The sequence below is a fragment of the Macaca mulatta genome, chromosome 20 (genome assembly GCF_049350105.2).
Source record: "Macaca mulatta isolate MMU2019108-1 chromosome 20, T2T-MMU8v2.0, whole genome shotgun sequence".
Taxonomy (NCBI): Eukaryota; Metazoa; Chordata; class Mammalia; order Primates; family Cercopithecidae; genus Macaca; species Macaca mulatta.
The window spans coordinates 16,398,695-16,415,119 of record NC_133425.1 but is presented as its reverse complement, the minus strand read 5'-3'; the positions used below and the strand labels follow the sequence as shown (position 1 = coordinate 16,415,119).

The following is a 16,425-nucleotide window of genomic DNA, read 5'->3' as shown; positions in this document are numbered from 1 at the left end:
CGAAAAGAATTCAGAAAAACTAGAAAAAATAGATCCCAGCCAAGTGAGGAGGTAAAGTCTCACTCTGGAGTATGCAAGTTTCCAAGATAGGGTTACTTATCTCAAGCATGGTTATGTGTAGAAAGGAAACAGGACTCACGGAGAGTTCATTTTTCATTTGAAGAGCTATGGAACATGAAGAATTGCAGATTATAGATTTTTTTAAAAATCAGATTGATAGAGTTGGATTTTAAGCATAAACAGAGTCAACCAAGTTTGCCAGATTTTATTAACCTGTAATTTTCTCTGATACTTATTCTTTTGTGGTTTTTTCCTTCATTTATTTTATTATTATTATTTTGTTTAAGGTTTGAACTGTTGGCCAGGTGCAGTGGCTAATGCCTGTAATCCCAACACTTTGGGAGGCAGAGGAGGGTGGATCACTTGAGGTCAGGAGTTCAGGACCAGCCTGGCCAAGTTGGTGAAACCCCATCTCTACTAAAAATATAAAATTTAGCCAGGCATGGTGGCAGGCTCCTGTAGTCCCAGCTACTCGGGAGGCTGAGGCAAGAAAATCACTTGAACCTGGGAGGCAGAGGTTGCAGTGAGCTGAGATCGTACCACTGCATGCCAGCCTGGGCGACAGAGCAAGACTCCCTCTCGAAACAAAGATTTGAATTGTTGAGAGCCACTGCACTGTAAATATAGCTGCAGTGTTGCAAAATTTGTACTTATGCAAGGAAATAACACTGACATCTTACTCATTCCTAACAGGGTGGAAGAATGAAAGAAAAGAAAGATGAAAGAATGTTGAATCACTTTGCATGGCTGTATGATGGAAGGAAAGGGAACTGAGAACTCCTGCAGTAGAACACGTGGATGGCTTCAACAAGATAATGACGCTAAGCCATGGCTTTGGAAATTCTCTAATTGCTTTTCTCGTCCTGAGCAGACGCTGCCACATAGTCCCCAAACGGTAACTATACGCAAGACTAAGGACGTAGTGGGTTCCTCATCCAAATAGATGAGAGAGGTCCATTTGGTCTGGGATACAGTCTCTCATCCTGGAGTCTCTGCCACATTTTTCTGTAGATCTTGCCTGTATTGCCCCTTGTACCATATTATAATGTGAGAGCACAGCATGATTTTTTAACTCCTCTGTTTCACTCTGAGTACTAGTAGATGCCTTAAATATTTAATGGTAAAATTTGGGAAAGATTTCTTTCTCATTAAAGTCACAGGTAACAAAGACTAAAAGTCCACATTGTGGAGTAAAATCAGAAGAAAGTACAAAATATGTTGTATTTTACTGTAGCCCTCTGAGTTTTGAGTCTATAATCTAGGAAGGGTTGGGAAGAGCTTATCACTGCCTGTTTTTTTTTCTTTGAGATTTCTCTTGAATATTTATTTCTCAGTATAAATTTATGTCTCCTAACTTCTTGCTTACTCATTGTGATTTTCACATTTTCTTTTCTTTTTTTTTTTTTTTTGAGACGGAGTCTTGCTCTGTCGCCCAGGCTGAAGTGCAGTGGCCAGATCTCAGCTCACTGCAAGCTCCGCCTCCCGGGTTTACGCCATTCTCCTGCCTCAGCCTCCGGAGTAGCTGGGACTACAGGTGCCCGCCACCTCGCCCGGCTAGTTTTTTGTATTGTTTTAGTAGAGACAGGGTTTCACCGGGTTAGCCAGAATGATCTCGATCTCCTGACCTCGTGATCTGCCCGTCTTGGCTTCCCAAAGTGCTGGGATTACAGGCTTGAGCCACTGCGCCCGGCCGCCTTTTTTTTTTTTTTGAGATGGAGTCTTCTCTGTTGTCCAGGCTGTGCAGTGGTGCGATCTCGGCTCATTGCAACCTCTGCCTCCCTGGTTTAAGCAGTTCTCCTGCCTCAGCCTCCTGAGTGGCTGAGATTACAGGCCTGCGCCACCACACCTGGCTAATTTTTTTGTATTTTTAGTGAAGATGGGGTTTCGCCATGTTGGCCAGGCTTGGTCTTGACATCCTGACCTCAAGTGATCCTCCTGCCTCAGCCTCCCAAAGTGCTGGGATTACAGGCATGAGCCACCGCGCCCGGCCAATTTTGACATTTCCTGATTTCATTTCATGCACTCATGTTACCACCTTTCTAGTTCTTATTTTGTATTGTACTTGGGATTCAAGTGAGATTGTACTACAATTTTATATAAGGGTATTAGTAACTTTTTTTTAAATTATTTTTTGAGACGGAGTCTCGCTCAGCCTCCTAGGCTGGAGTGCAGTGGCACGATCTCGGCTCACTGCAACCACTGTCCCCCGGGTTCAAGGGAGTCTCCCGTCTCAGTCTCCCTAGTAGCTGGGATTACAGGCATCCGCCATCATGCCCAGCTAATTTTTGCATTTTGGTAGAGATGGGGTTACACCATGTTGGCCAGGCTGGTCTTGAACTACTGACCTTAGGTGATCCACCCGCCTTGGCCTCCCAAGTGCTGGGATTACAGGCGTGAGCTGCCGCGCCCGGCTGGGTATTAATAACTTTTTAAAAACCAATTTAATTCTCTATTTTTTTCTAGGTTTTCACTATATGGTTGTCTTTGTTGCAAGGCATCAAGTAATTTGAGTCATTTTAGGAGTGTTTTATTTTAGGGACAGTTGACGATGAGGGTTGGCATCAAAAGCAAGGCTTCCTGGGATGGGATGGTAGATCTCGTCCTTATGGAGTCACACAATTCAGAATTACTCGGTCAACTTTACAGATCTTGAAACTCAATTTTGTCAGTGGCATGCAGAATGGAGTAGGTTTGGGGGATCAACTCATAATAAGCCTGCCTGTATGAGCCTGGTCTGTATAAATCAGAATACCATTGTGTTAATTTCAGTCTGACTATAATTACCAAGAGGGCAGTTCATTGGCTGGTCAGCCCATTGCTGTTACCTCCCTTTTAGGGAAAGTTTAGCTGAAAATTCACATTTCTTCCAGATGAGCATATGCTCCCAGGTGAGTGTAGAATCACAGCAAAAGGAGTGGAATTGTAGGTGTCAGATGGACCCTCGGGTGCTGTGAAGGGTGAGCACGTCTCGGTCACTGTAGCAGGGCACCCTCTTCATCTTAATGGCTCTTGCAGTCAGCCTAGGAAGGCGGATGAGTTTAGTCCCCTTTCAGTGGCTAGGTGCTGTGCCAGGTGCTCTATGTGCTCTATCTTATTTTATCCTCCTAGCAACTCTAGGAGGTATATTGTATTGTTCCCAATTTATGGATGACGAAACCAAAGTGTAGGTTAATAACTTACCCAAGGTCATAGAACTGTTGATTATCAGATTCTAACCCAGGTCTCTGCCAATGATGCTCTGCTTAGAACCTTTGTAATATACTGGCTTCCTGTGTTTATGTTGGAGTCATGTGGCAAACGGTTTGTCTTGGATCTTTTTCTCGGTTAGTTTTCTAATTTCTCTAAATCTCTTCACTGGCTACAGTATAATTGTCATTATGGCTTTAGGTCATTATATCTCAGGGTTTATGAAATGTCATCAGCAACATGGGTGGGCCATCTGGGTAGATGGCTGATCTCATCTGTGTTTGAAACTTTACTCCTTTCCTTGGGGGATCTTACTGAAATCCCTTAGGGACTGACCACGGGAACTATAAAGGATTGTCCTCAAACCACCGTGTGTGTTAGCCACCTTTATTGAATGCTGTTTGTGTGACTGTGTTGTTTTCATACCACCTATTTTGTCTTCAGAGGATTCTATGAGGCAAGGGGAAATTATCAAAAGGAAGTTACTGAGGCATGGTGGCTGCTAAAGATGTAAATAGGCCCTCCCATCCCAGTCTGTTTCGATTCAGGAAGCATGTAGTCTTCATTTTAGTTGTGTGTTCCAATGTTCACTTCCTGCAGACCTCTCTGAAGAATGTTCCTGATTTTAACTAGCTGTGATTCCATTTTGTTCAGTTATGATTTAGTGATGTAACAGAATTGAACACTTTTTCTGTTTGTGAATGCAGTAGGATATGAGTAACCAAAAAAACCATGGGCCTCATAAAATTAATTTATGTTTTGATTTTCTTTTCTCAGAAAGAGTACATGGAGAACAAGAAAGTTGCTGTGGAACTAAAGGATGTACCATCTCCCCTTCATGCTGGCTCTAAGCTTTTTCCAGCAGTCCCACTTCCTGATATTCGTTCTCTTCAGCAGCCTAAAATACAGCTTTCATCTGTCCCCAAAGTAAGCTGCTGTGCTCATTGCCCTAATGAACCCTCCACTTCGCCAATGCGTTTTGGTGGTGGTGGTGGCGGTAGTGGAGGTACCAGTAGCTTGATTCACCCGGGCGCACTGTTAGACTCGCAAAGCACCAGGACAATCACGTGTCAGGTAGGGTCAGGGTTTGCTTTCCAGTCTGCATCTTCACTCCAGAATGCCTCAGCTAGGAACAATTTGGCAGGCATTGCAAGTGACTTTCCCAGCATGTGTCTAGAGAGTAACCTGTCTTCCTGCAAACACCTGCCCTGTTGTGGAAAACTCCACTTCCAGTCATGTCATGGTAATGTGCACAAGCTACATCAGTTTCCGACTCCGCAGGGCTGCACCTCCGCTGGCTATTTCCCCTGTTCTGATTTCACAAGTGGGGCTCCGGGGCATTTGGAAGAGCACATTTCACAGTCGGAGCTAACGCCTCACTTGTGCACCAACTCTTTGCACCTTAATGTGGTACCTCCGGTTTGTTTAAAGGGCTCACTTTACTGCGAAGACTGTCTAAACAAGGTTCGTATCTTTTTATTTCTTACGTTGGGTGCAGCTGAGGATTGAGGAATGACTTTTTTGAAGTGGATTTATCTTGAAAAGTCTTTAATATATATGGGGTTGAAGGTTCTCCCATGGTATAGGGGAGTCTCCCCATCAGCATAATTTTTGCTGGTTCTGAAAGAAACAAAGGGTAAAATGGGAGAGCATTCAGAAAAGTAGAGAGTCATTATTTTTGTAGTTTATACTTTTAGAGCCTCTTATTGCAATAAATCTATTTCTTATGTGTGAGACTAGGTTGGCAAAGCCTTCGTGTTCTATCTTTAAAGGCTAAAGCACAGTGGATTTCTTATAACTTACATTCAACTTACACATAAGCCCATTCATGTAATGTAGATAACTGCATATTGTCTTTTTGCAATAATGTGGGAAACCTGAAACTTGGCCTCAGTTACATTGGTGTTCAGGTGAGACTTTACTACCCTTTATGTAAAATATGTGTGAGGTCTTCGTTGCAGCAGACTCATGCCCCAAAATGTAAAGATCTGACCACGTGAATATCTTTCTTGATCATGTCAAGTCACTTCTGGAAATGAATTTACAAATTGATAGCTAATGGTTCTTGGAAAGATTATTTGAAAGTATGTTTTCTTACAGGCTAGCAAGTGGAAAGATAAAACACTTAGTGTGTTTTCAGTTGTTGTATATAACTCCAGCTTCTGAAATGATGTATCTGACACCTCCTCCTTTTTAAAAAAAATTTAAAACAGCCAGCAAGAAATAGCATAATCGATGCGGCTAAAGTTTGGCCAAATATACCACCTCCAAATACTCAACCTGCACCTCTTGCTGTCCCTCTGTGTAATGGCTGTGGAACCAAAGGATCAGGGAAGGAGACCACGTTGTTATTGGCGACCAGTCTAGGCAAAGCTGCTTCAAAATTTGGTAAATGACAGTATGGCATAAATTGTGCATATTTAAATAGCTTTCAATATCTGATACTAACATTGCATTTAATCACCTTTGAAGGATTCCTTATGGTTCTAAAGCTACTGTGTGTGTGAGTCTCCGTTTCCATATCTTGGTAGAAATCTTTTTTTTATTACAGACCAGGAAGTCATTTGCCCTTTATGTTGGGCCGAGGCTGTACACAGAAGCTGTGTATAGAAAAATTGGTAGTATATCAGGAGAAATAAAAGTGCTGGAAAAGATTTGGTGTCACCTTAGGTTGGAAATCACACTTGTTGATGGTATACTCCCTAGAAATGTTCAGAATAATTTAGTAATGGCTGATTAAAAACGGTATTTGAAAACCAAAGAGTTCTCAGTAAAAATAATTTCCTTGAAAAGTAGTTAATGTGATACGTTTTGAAAACATTTTTAAAATGTTAAATCAGATGTTAATGCAGCGTTAACTCAGAATCAATGACAGTAACAGCTTCACCCTTTGTCAGCTCCTCAGTGTTGGTTCATACCAAGTAGGTAGATAAGTGTGGGCTAATCTTGAAAGTCGGGTCTTGGAGCTGCAGAATCCGGCCAGTTAATGTGCTCGTGTTTAGGGAAGCATCACTGCTTAATGTCAGAATGGCTCATGCTTTGAGATGGATTTATTGTGGGCTTAAAGTGACTTGATTTTTAGATTTGTCTTCTCCTGAAACACAGGAATAATCTCTTAGAGTGATACTTTGACAGCTTGATTGCTTATTAGGTCAACCAGTGAGGTTGGTAGCCTTAAAACTTAGCATTAATTAATAATTTAGTTTTTCTACCACTCAGAATGATAGGTGGTTTATTATCTTATTTTAATTTGCCATTTGTTTTCCACTACAAGTGATCGAAAATGTTAACATTTCTTAAGGGTCACCAGAAGTTGCAGTAGCTGGACAGGTGCTAGAAAATTTACCTCCCATTGGAGTTTTTTGGGATATTGAAAACTGCTCCGTTCCCTCTGGCCGGTCAGCAACTGCTGTTGTGCAAAGAATCCGTGAGAAGTTTTTTAAAGGCCACAGAGAAGCAGAATTTATCTGTGTGTGTGACATCAGTAAAGAAAACAAGGAAGTTATTCAAGAGCTAAATAATTGCCAGGTAAAAAAAAAAAAAAAAAGTAATAATTTTAATCTATAGTAGAGGAATAAGCAGATGTTTGTTTGTTTTGAGACAGAGTCTTAAGTGTCACCCAGGCTGGAGTGCTGTGACGCAGTCATGGCTCACTGCAGCCTCGAACCCTGGGACCCCAGTGATCCTCCCACCTCAGCCTCCCAAGTAGCCGGGATCACAGATGCACGCTGTCATGCTCGGCTCATTTTTTATTTTTTGTAGAGACAGGTCTCCCTATGTTCCAACCAGAAACAAACTGAGAACCTATGACTGTATTCTCTCCCTTGAACACCCCTGGATGGCTTTCAGGATCTGGAGTTAGGTGGTGGAGGCTCATCTCAAACTCCTGGGATCAAGCAGTCCTCTTGCCTTGGCCTCTCAAAGTGCTGTACATGTATGAGTTTTTGTTCTTGTTTTTGTTTTTTTGGAATTCTGATTGAAAATTTGTTTAATGATAATGCATTTGTACCAAGTTTTCAAATAAATTAGCAGAAGACTACTTCCAAAGTACTAGAAATAATTTAATCATTCTTATCTTCCAGTTATGCTCCCTAATTTATACTTTAGTTCTATACTGGTATAATGGTTATATATGTATTATTTCCTTTGATTTTCATTACTGCTGTTTGAACCAGGCACGTAGAATATATTATTTACAATTTACAAATTAAACTGAGGCCCTAAGAGGTGAAGAAACTTCTTTAAGATCACTTGGCCAGGAAGAGCAAGGATATGAATCTAGATTTGTCTGACCCCAAGAGTCTGTGTTTTTAAGCTGAAACTAGAAATCAGGTCTTTTGACTTTTAGACAGTTAAGTCTATTGATAGCCCATATTGCTTGTCTAAAATGATATACCCATGTTCTTTACAAAAACCAGCAAGTTATTATTGTGTATTGCAGGTGCCTAAGGCACCTTTCTCAAAATTACTTTTGAGAAATTAACCTTTCTCAAAATTAACCTTTCCTTCCTTTGGAGACTTACATGTGAACCTGATAGTTATAACAAAAATAAATGCATTTTAGCTCCCTTAGGGGATATCCTCCCTCCTGTCTCCACCACCTACCCCCAGATTCTGAAAGCCATCCAGAGGTGTCCAAGGGAGACAATACAATCATGGATTCTCAGTTTCTGTTTCTGGTTGGGCTAGTAAAGCACCTTCCTTATCTCTCTTTTCTGCTTATTAGTAGAGACAGAAACTGAAAACCATGGCTTCAGGCTACTAAAAGCCTAAAACAAAACAAAACAGAAAACAACAAAATAAGGTGGGTTGCACAAGCTTGCATGGGTACCATAGACAGATGACATGCAACACAGCCTTAAGTATTATTTTAGTCATTTATCTGATCTCTACCACTTCCAAATTGTTGGCAGAAGCTATTAGAGCAAATTTAACTGAGTTCAAATTTCACTTCCTATTTTCTACTTATTTTCTGAAAAGAGGATGAAAGAAATGCAAAAACAGAAGATTGGAGATGAGAGCAGGGTTAGTCACAGACCCAGTTAGTTCATATCGAGAACCAATGTTGAGATTACTGAGATCTGGTTGTAATTTTTTTACCATTCCTAATAGTAATAAGAATTTTTTTTTATCAAGAATTACTTATTAAAATATGGGCAGACATCAATGATAGACTGGATAAGGAAAATGTGGCACATACACACTATGGAATACTATGCAGCCATAAAAAAGAATGAGATAATGTCCTTTGTAGGGACATGGTTGAAGCTCGAAGTCATTATTCTCAGCAAACTAATGCAGGAACAGAAAACCAAACAGTGCATGTTCTCACCTTATAAGTGAGAGTTAAACAATGAGAACACATGGACATGGGGAGGGGAACAACACACACTGGGGTCTGTCTGTCAGGGGGTTAGGGCAAGGGGAGGAAGAGCATTAGAACAAATACCTAATACATGTGGGGCATAAAACCTAGATGATGGGTTGATAGGTGCAGCAAACCACCATGGCACATGTATACCTATGTAACAAACCTGCACGTTCTGCACACGTACCCCAGAACTTAAAGTATAATAAAATTTAAAAAAAAATTAAAAATATGGGCAGAATGTGTAGCAGTTTTCTAGCCTCAGCTCCTGCTTATTCACCCTTATTATAAATTAATGCAGGTAACCGTTGCCCACATCAATGCGACTGCAAAGAATGCCGCTGATGATAAACTGCGGCAGAGTCTCCGCAGGTTTGCAAATACCCACACTGCTCCAGCCACAGTGGTTCTTGTGTCAAGTAAGTACAGAAACATCTGCTAACTTCAGCTAAACTCACTGCATGGGAAATTATCACAGAAGCCAGAAACATGCGAAAGTAAAACGTATCCCCAAAGAGGCTGAAGTGCATGAGACATGTTTATGATTATTGTTGAGAACTGTTTAGAAAAAAATTGGGTCTAGGTAGATTTCTGTGTTTCCTCCTTGGAACTTGAGTTATTGTGGGACCAGGTTTATTTTTTATTTGTATTTTATTCATTTATTTTGAGATGGAGTTTCGCTTTTGTTGCCCAGGCTGGAGTGCAATGGTGCAATCTTGCAAGGCTCACCGCTACCTCCGCCTCCCAGATTCAAGCGATTCTTCTGCCTCAGCCTCCCGAGTAGCTAGGATTGCAGGCATGCGCCACCACGCCCAGCTAATTTTGTATTTTTAGTAGAGATGGGGTTTCTTTTTTTTTTTTTTTTTTTTTTTGAGACGGAGTCTCGCTCTGTAGCCCAGGCTGGAGTGCAGTGGCCGGATCTAGCTCACTGCAAGCTCCGCCTCCCGGGTTCACGCCATTCTCCGGCCTCAGCCTCCCGAGTAGCTGGGACTACAGGCGCTGCCACCTCACCCGGCTATTTTTTGTATTTCTTAGTAGAGACGGGGTTTCACCGTGTTAGCCAGGATGGTCTCGATCTCCTGACCTCGTGATCCGCCCATCTCGGCCTCCCAAAGTGCTGGGATTACAGGCTTGAGCCACCGCGCCCGGCCGAGATGGGGTTTCTCCATATTGGTCAGGCTGGTCTCAAACTCCCGACCTCAGGTGATCCACCCTCCTTGGCCTCCCAAAGTGCTGGAATTACAGGTGTGAGCCACTGCGCCTGGCCAGGACCAGGTTTATTAAAGAAAAATGTGACTTTTTTTTTCTTCCTTTTTTTTTTACCTTGTGCTCAGTATTACTAATTTTTAAAGTTTAAGAAAAATTTCAAATTTGAGTCTCCCCACCATAGTATTTGCTCCCTTTTAATACTGAAAGTAACATATGTGTCTTGGAATTCTTTTGATAAGATTGTCTTACATTCTTCTGCTGTGAAACGTGTTTCTTTCCTAAGAAATGGGGGAAGAAATTTTGAATATAGTCCAGCCTTTCCTTTCTTCTCAGTGGGTGTCAATAGAGTTGTCTGTCTTTGTCAAGTGTTTCTAATGTTTGGGGATGGGGTTGGGCTGTACCTTTTCTTTCAGCTGATGTCAATTTTGCATTGGAACTTAGTGACCTGAGACACAGGCATGGTTTCCACATTATTTTGGTCCATAAAAACCAGGCCTCAGAAGCACTGCTGCATCATGCTAACGAGCTGATCAGATTTGAAGAGTTCATTTCCGACTTGCCCCCCAGGTTACCACTAAAAATGCCAGTAAGTGGGTTTGCGTTATTTTGCCATTTTCCAATATTACATTGTGGAGGCCGAAAGCCCATAATAAGGGGGTTGCCAGGCCCAGAGGGGGCTGTTCTTTGTAAGAGGTGGGTTAGATTTTGAAGTAAGGCTTAGAAACCTTCAGTTCTTCTCTTACAAATATACAGAGAATTGGTATGTATGAAGTTTGCTTTTATTTATTTCAAAATACCATGTGAAATTGACTTGTAGATTTACCTTCCCAACTTGCCAGTGTCTTCAAAGCTAACAGTGTTTTGTGTCAGGTGGATAGAAATAACAGATTAAAAGTCATTATTCTTTTCGCTTGCAAGTATTATGGGTAGAGAATATGGCAAGGGTTCTCACATACTTGTGTGGTTGGCGCCAAATAAGTGGAGTCATTGTGCATTTTTTTCGGTATTTAATCCTTAAGCTTCAGCGGGCCTCTGAGACTGTGCTTTCTATTGTGCATTCCCTGTGGTGCATGGGCACAATTAGCAGGAGTGGTTATTGCTCCACCTGTGTGTGGCCTGTTTAAGCCATATACTGGGAGGGTGTGAGCACGTTTCCAGGACTAGCATTTCCGATAGACTTGACTTGGGATAAGAATGCTTATTGCAGTGCTGAGCTGTGTTTAAGCTGTTTGGCAAATACGTGTGTAACTCTGAAAGAAATAATGATAATGGAGAAGTAGCCATGGTGTGGGTGATCCAGGAGAGTGAGCAATCCCATACATTAAATGCAGTCTTCCCATGTAACTTAATAACTGAGAGTTACAGAAGTACGTTAGAAATGATCTCATGCAAAGTCCTCATTTAATGGAGGAAAAAATCAGCTCTTAGAAAGAGTAAACGGGTCATCGGTGATTGCAGCAGTTAAGAGAGTGGGCCCCGGGTGTCCTGATTCCGGCACTTGCCTGCTAGTCCCCCGTGTCCCCTGATACCCAAGAAGCCCTTTGTCTGGTCTAAGATGAAACTCATGCTATGGACAGTTCAGAGTTGTGGACACCAGAGGCTTACCCAGGGAGTAAACATACACAGGCCTCACCTTCATCTTTTGAGGCTCTTTCCTAACTCACCTTTGTCATTATTTGTTTTTAGTCACTTGGCTGTAGTTATATTTCTTCCCTTCTGCTTCTGTTTGATGCTCACTTTTCTAACTTTGAAGACCTTAAAGTAAATACGGTGTTTTTTTCCCGGGAGGTGAAGGTTGCAGTGAGCTGAGATCGTGCCACTGCACTCTAGCCTGGTCGACAGAGCGAGACACTGTCTCAAAAAAAAAAAAAAAAAAAAAAAGTAAATGTAGTGTTTTAGGTAAGAACTTGCCCACTTTGGAGATTCTTATTCTTTATGGTTAAAAAAAAAAAAAAAAAAAAAGTTTTGATAGTTCAAAACATTTAGTCTTGCTGGATGTTTTTTTCCCATCCACTAGAGTGATAATTTAAGGTACATTTATTTTTATGTTCTTTAGTCTGTTCCTTTAATTTTAATAAATTAAACATATATTGGTACTGCCTGGGTTTTGAGTCCCAGGTGTAATAGGAAAAGTGTAGATTTTGTTAATAATTGGTCAGTACCCTGCAAATAAAAAGAAAAGCCTCTGATTAGAAAAGTATGGTGTGGGCCGAGTGAGGTGGCTCACGCCTGCAATCCCAGTACTTTGGGAAGCTGAGGTGGGCAGATCACAAATCACCTGAAGTCAGGAGTTTGAGACCAGCCTGGCCAACATGGCGAAACCCCATCTCTACTAAAAATACAAAAATTAGCCAGGTGTGGTGGCGGGCACTGGTAATCCCAGCTACTTGGGAGGCTGAGGCAGGAGAATCACTTGAACCTGGAAAGTGGAGGTTGCAGTAAGCCGAGATCGCACCACTGCACTCCAGCCTGGGTGACAGAGTAGACTCTGTCTCAAAAAATAAAAATAAAAAAAGTATGGTATGATCATTGTAAAAACAAAACACAATATTTAGAAATGTGGAAAGTGAAAACCCCGCAATTCTACCCTCCAGAAGTAACCACTGTTAATATTTTGGTATTACCCTCCAGATTTTAAAAATGTGTCACATATATGGTGTTCTGTGGCTTTTGGAAAAAAACTTTATGTCAGAGCTTGGCTGTCTTTTCGTGTTAATGTATATTAATATCAATCTGCCACATTTTAAAAACCAGAATTTTGGTTTGAAAAGTACTTGTATGGCTGGTCTTTATTTAACCAGTCTACCTGTTAGTGGACATTTTGTTTATACCCAGTTTTGTGTTTTGTTTTGTTTTACCATTTCCAGCAAGGTAATTTATATCTTTAGGCTCCTGGGCTGACATACCATAGGGTAATTTCCAAGGCTTAAAAGTTCCGGGTTAGAATTTTACTATCAAGATATGTGTCGTCCTCCAGGAAGGTGGCACTAATTTACAGTCATGAAAGTATCTGTTTTAAATGTTTGCCAGGCCAATAAGTGAAAAACGGCATCATCTTATAATTGGCTTTTAAATTAAAATGTAACAGTGCAAAATATCATTTTATGATTATTGTTGTTTGCTCTTTATTTCTTCTGTAAATTGTTCACATCCTTTGCCTGTTGTTAGTGATTTCTCTTATTGTTTCTGGATTTAACCCTTTATATAATTATCTTAAGTTTTCTCCTGGTGCTTTAATGGTTCTGCTTTTTAAAATATTCTTATTCTTATTTAAAAAAAATTTTTTTTGAAACACTGTCACTCAGGCTGGAGTGCTGTGGCGTGATCTCAGCTTACTGCAGCCTCCGCCTCCCAGGTTCAATTGATTCTCCTGCCTCAGCCTCCCGAGTAGCTGGGATTACAGGTGCCCGCCACCATGCCTGGCTAATTTTGTATTTTTAGTAGAGAGGGGGTTTCACTGTGTTGGCCAGGCTTGCCTCGAACTTCTGACCTCAGGTGATCACCCGCTTTGGCCTCCCAGAGTGCTGAGATTACAGGCATAAGCCACCGTGCCAGGCCAAGTTCTACTTCTTAATACATAAATTTCAATTTATCTGGAAGAATTATGACTACCCACTGCCAAATAGAACTTCCAGCCTGACTACTGGCAACCTGCTGTTGTAGCTGAACAGGCTCTAAGTTGTTGGGTATTTAAAAATTTTTTTTTTACTTAAGCCTATAGCACCCAGTATTCCCAGGCATTCTCCTATGCAAAAACTAACCAGGACCGACTCTGCTTAGCTTCTGGCTCTAACTTTATAAATTATTATTCAGCGGGCCTGCCGAATAAATAGACATTTAAAAACAACTTCATCGAGATATGATTTACGTAGTACGAAATTCTGCTCTTTTAAGTGTACAGTAATTTTTAGTAAATTGAGTTATACAATTTTAGAATATTTTCATCACCTCAGTAAGATCTGTTATGCTAATTTATAGTTAATCCCCTTCCCCACTCCCGGGCACTACTAATCTTTCTGTCTCTGTAGATTTGTATTTTCTGGACACTTTATAGAAGTGGAATCATACAGTATACAGACTTCTGTGCCTAGCATATTATTTTTTATTTTTATTTTTTGAGACAGTGTCTCACTCTGCCATTCAGAGTGGAGTGCAGTGGCACAGTCACTCCAGCCTCAGTCTTCCTGGGCTCAGGTTAATCCTCCCACCTGAGTAGCTGGGACTGCAGGCATGCACCACCATGCCCAGCTAAAGCATATTATTTAAAACAATATTCAGCTACTTTGTCAACACTATATGATTTACCCTCCCCCCTCTAAAATCACTGTCACCTCCTCTCCAAAGTTGTTAACTGAAGTTTCGAGGTCACCCATTGTTCTTATTTTGAAATTGAATGTGTGCCCTTGAGTTAACCTGATGTAACACTTCTTTCCTCTGTATTAGCAGTGCCACACTCTGCTCTATGTTTATAACCTACCAGCAAATAAAGATGGCAAGAGCGTCAGCAACAGGCTCAGACGCCTGTCCGATAATTGTGGTGGGAAAGTGCTGAGTATCACAGGCTGCAGTGCAATTCTCCGCTTCATAAACCAAGATAGTGCAGAGCGCGCTCAGAAGCGAATGGAAAACGAAGATGTCTTTGGTAATAGGATCATTGTGTCATTTACTCCAAAAAATAGAGAACTCTGTGAAACAAAGAGTTCAAATGCAATTGCTGATAAAGTGAAGTCTCCCAAAAAACTTAAGAATCCAAAATTGTGCCTCATCAAAGATGCAAGTGAACAATCTTCCAGTGCCAAAGCCACGCCTGGAAAAGGGTCACAGGCAAATTCTGGATCTACTACAAAAAATACAAATGTTAAAAGTTTACAGGTAATTTTGATACCTCTTGCTTTCTGAAGTTTATGGTAGGTTTGGTTTCTTCGTTTCTGTGTTTTACGTGCCCGCTTGCTTTTGGCGTGTCCCTTTTTGATTTCAGTGTTTCAAATGATACTCAGAGTCAATCGTTTTCTGTAAAAGCTCTAACAAATCTTGGGTACTTAAAATTTAAACCCCACTGTGCTTGTGTCTTTGAAGGAGCTGTGCCGCATGGAGTCAAAAACTGGTCATAGAAACAGTGAGCAGCAGCAAGGTCACCTGAGGCTGGTAGTACCCGCTCACGGTAACTCAAGTGCTGCAGTGCCGACGCCGAAAAACTCGGGGGTGGCAGAACCTGTTTACAAAACCAGTCAGAAGTATGTGAAACTACTCTTTCTCATAGCTGCTTCTTGAATGTGAAGGAAGACTTATGACCTTTTCCGTTCAATTTTCCCCTTCTGTTAGAAAAGAGAACCTCAGTGCCCGAAGTGTTACCAGTTCTCCTGTAGAGAAAAAAGATAAAGAGGAGACTGTATTCCAAGTGAGTTATCCGTCTGCTTTTAGCAAGTTAGTTGCATCCAGGCAAGTCAGTCCTCTGCTCGCATCTCAGTCTTGGTCTTCTAGGTGAGTCTGGTTTCTTGACCCGTGGGGGTGGTTACATGTAATAGGAAGGATTATGAAATAGTATGTTTGTTGAAAAGAATTCAGATAGTTCTGAAATGCACAAAGTAAGTCTCCCATCCCTCCTCTGCCAGTTCCCCTCTCCTCAGGTAATCGTCGTTAACATTTAGGGACAATGCTTTCATGATTTCTTCTTCTTCCATCTGGAAATTGCGGCAAGCAGAGGTGAGAACGAGAAGCCTGTTGGAGAGTCCCTGGCCAGTGCTGGGAGGCATGTTAAGATGTGCCTGTGTTCACTGTGTTGAGGAAAAAGCCCAAAGCAGCCATGCATTGGTGGTTCTTATTAACACGGCACTGTATCGGGAGCTGTTTGAGAAGTGACGTTTTCTGTAAACGCCATGCATTGGTGGTTCTTATTAACACGGCACTGTATCGGAAGCTGTTTGAGAAGTGACGTTTTCTGTAAACTATAGTAATTATCTATCACTATCTCTCACACTAAGGAATTCTTGAGGCTTGGGAGACAGAGAAGCCATAAGGCTGTGTTGCATTCCCATGAGCTCTTTTTAGCATTGTGTTTGTTCTGCTGAGTTGGTGGCAGATCACTGTAGAAAGTGACTGTGGATCAGCCGAGCACGGTGGCTCACGCCTGTAATCCCAGCACTTTGGGAGGCCGAGGCAGGCGGATCACGAGGTCAGGAGATCAAGACCATCCTGGCCAACATGGTGAAACCCTGTCTCTACTAAAAATACAAAAAAATTAGCCAGACATGGTGGCGAGCTCCTGTAGTCCCAGCTACTCAGGAGGCTGAGGCAGGAGAATGGTGTGAACCCAGGAGGTGGAGCTTGCAGTGAGCTGAGATCGCATGACTGCACTCCAGCCTGGGTGACAAGAGTGAGACTCCGTCTCAAAAAAAAAAAAAAGTGACATGGATATATAAAATTACTTCTAAAAAGCCACATAAAAGTTTTCCTTCTGTGCAGAAAGAACTGCAACGTGCGAGCAAGAACTTTTAACTCTTTCAGAGCCACCGAGAAAGTTAAACGCCTTAAATTGGTATCACAGGGTGATTTCCTAAGGATAATGCACAAAGCAGAGGGTTAATTCATTAGGACTGCCTCTG

At 41.6% G+C, this 16,425-nt stretch overlaps 1 protein-coding gene across 13 annotated transcripts in view; it reads left to right on the top strand.

Moving 5' to 3' along the window:
* MARF1 (meiosis regulator and mRNA stability factor 1) overlaps nt 1-16,425 on the top strand; it is a 48,096-nt gene that overhangs the window by 3,146 nt on the left and 28,525 nt on the right. For 3 of the 13 annotated variants that reach the window (XM_077987120.1, XM_077987119.1, XM_015125691.3), the window contains exons 2-9: nt 754-955; nt 4,024-4,710; nt 5,460-5,634; nt 6,548-6,774; nt 8,916-9,033; nt 10,237-10,409; nt 14,900-15,057; nt 15,146-15,304. In XM_077987120.1, the coding sequence (XP_077843246.1) occupies nt 812-955; nt 4,024-4,710; nt 5,460-5,634; nt 6,548-6,774; nt 8,916-9,033; nt 10,237-10,409; nt 14,900-15,057; nt 15,146-15,304 (1,841 nt within the window). In that variant the 5' untranslated portion in view covers nt 754-811. Of the gene's footprint in view, nt 1-753; nt 956-4,023; nt 4,711-5,459; nt 5,635-6,547; nt 6,775-8,915; nt 9,034-10,236; nt 10,410-14,266; nt 14,696-14,899; nt 15,058-15,145; nt 15,305-16,425 lie in introns of all 13 variants that reach the window. The other 10 variants (XM_077987115.1, XM_015125689.3, XM_015125688.3 and 7 more) reach the window with 7 other exon arrangements.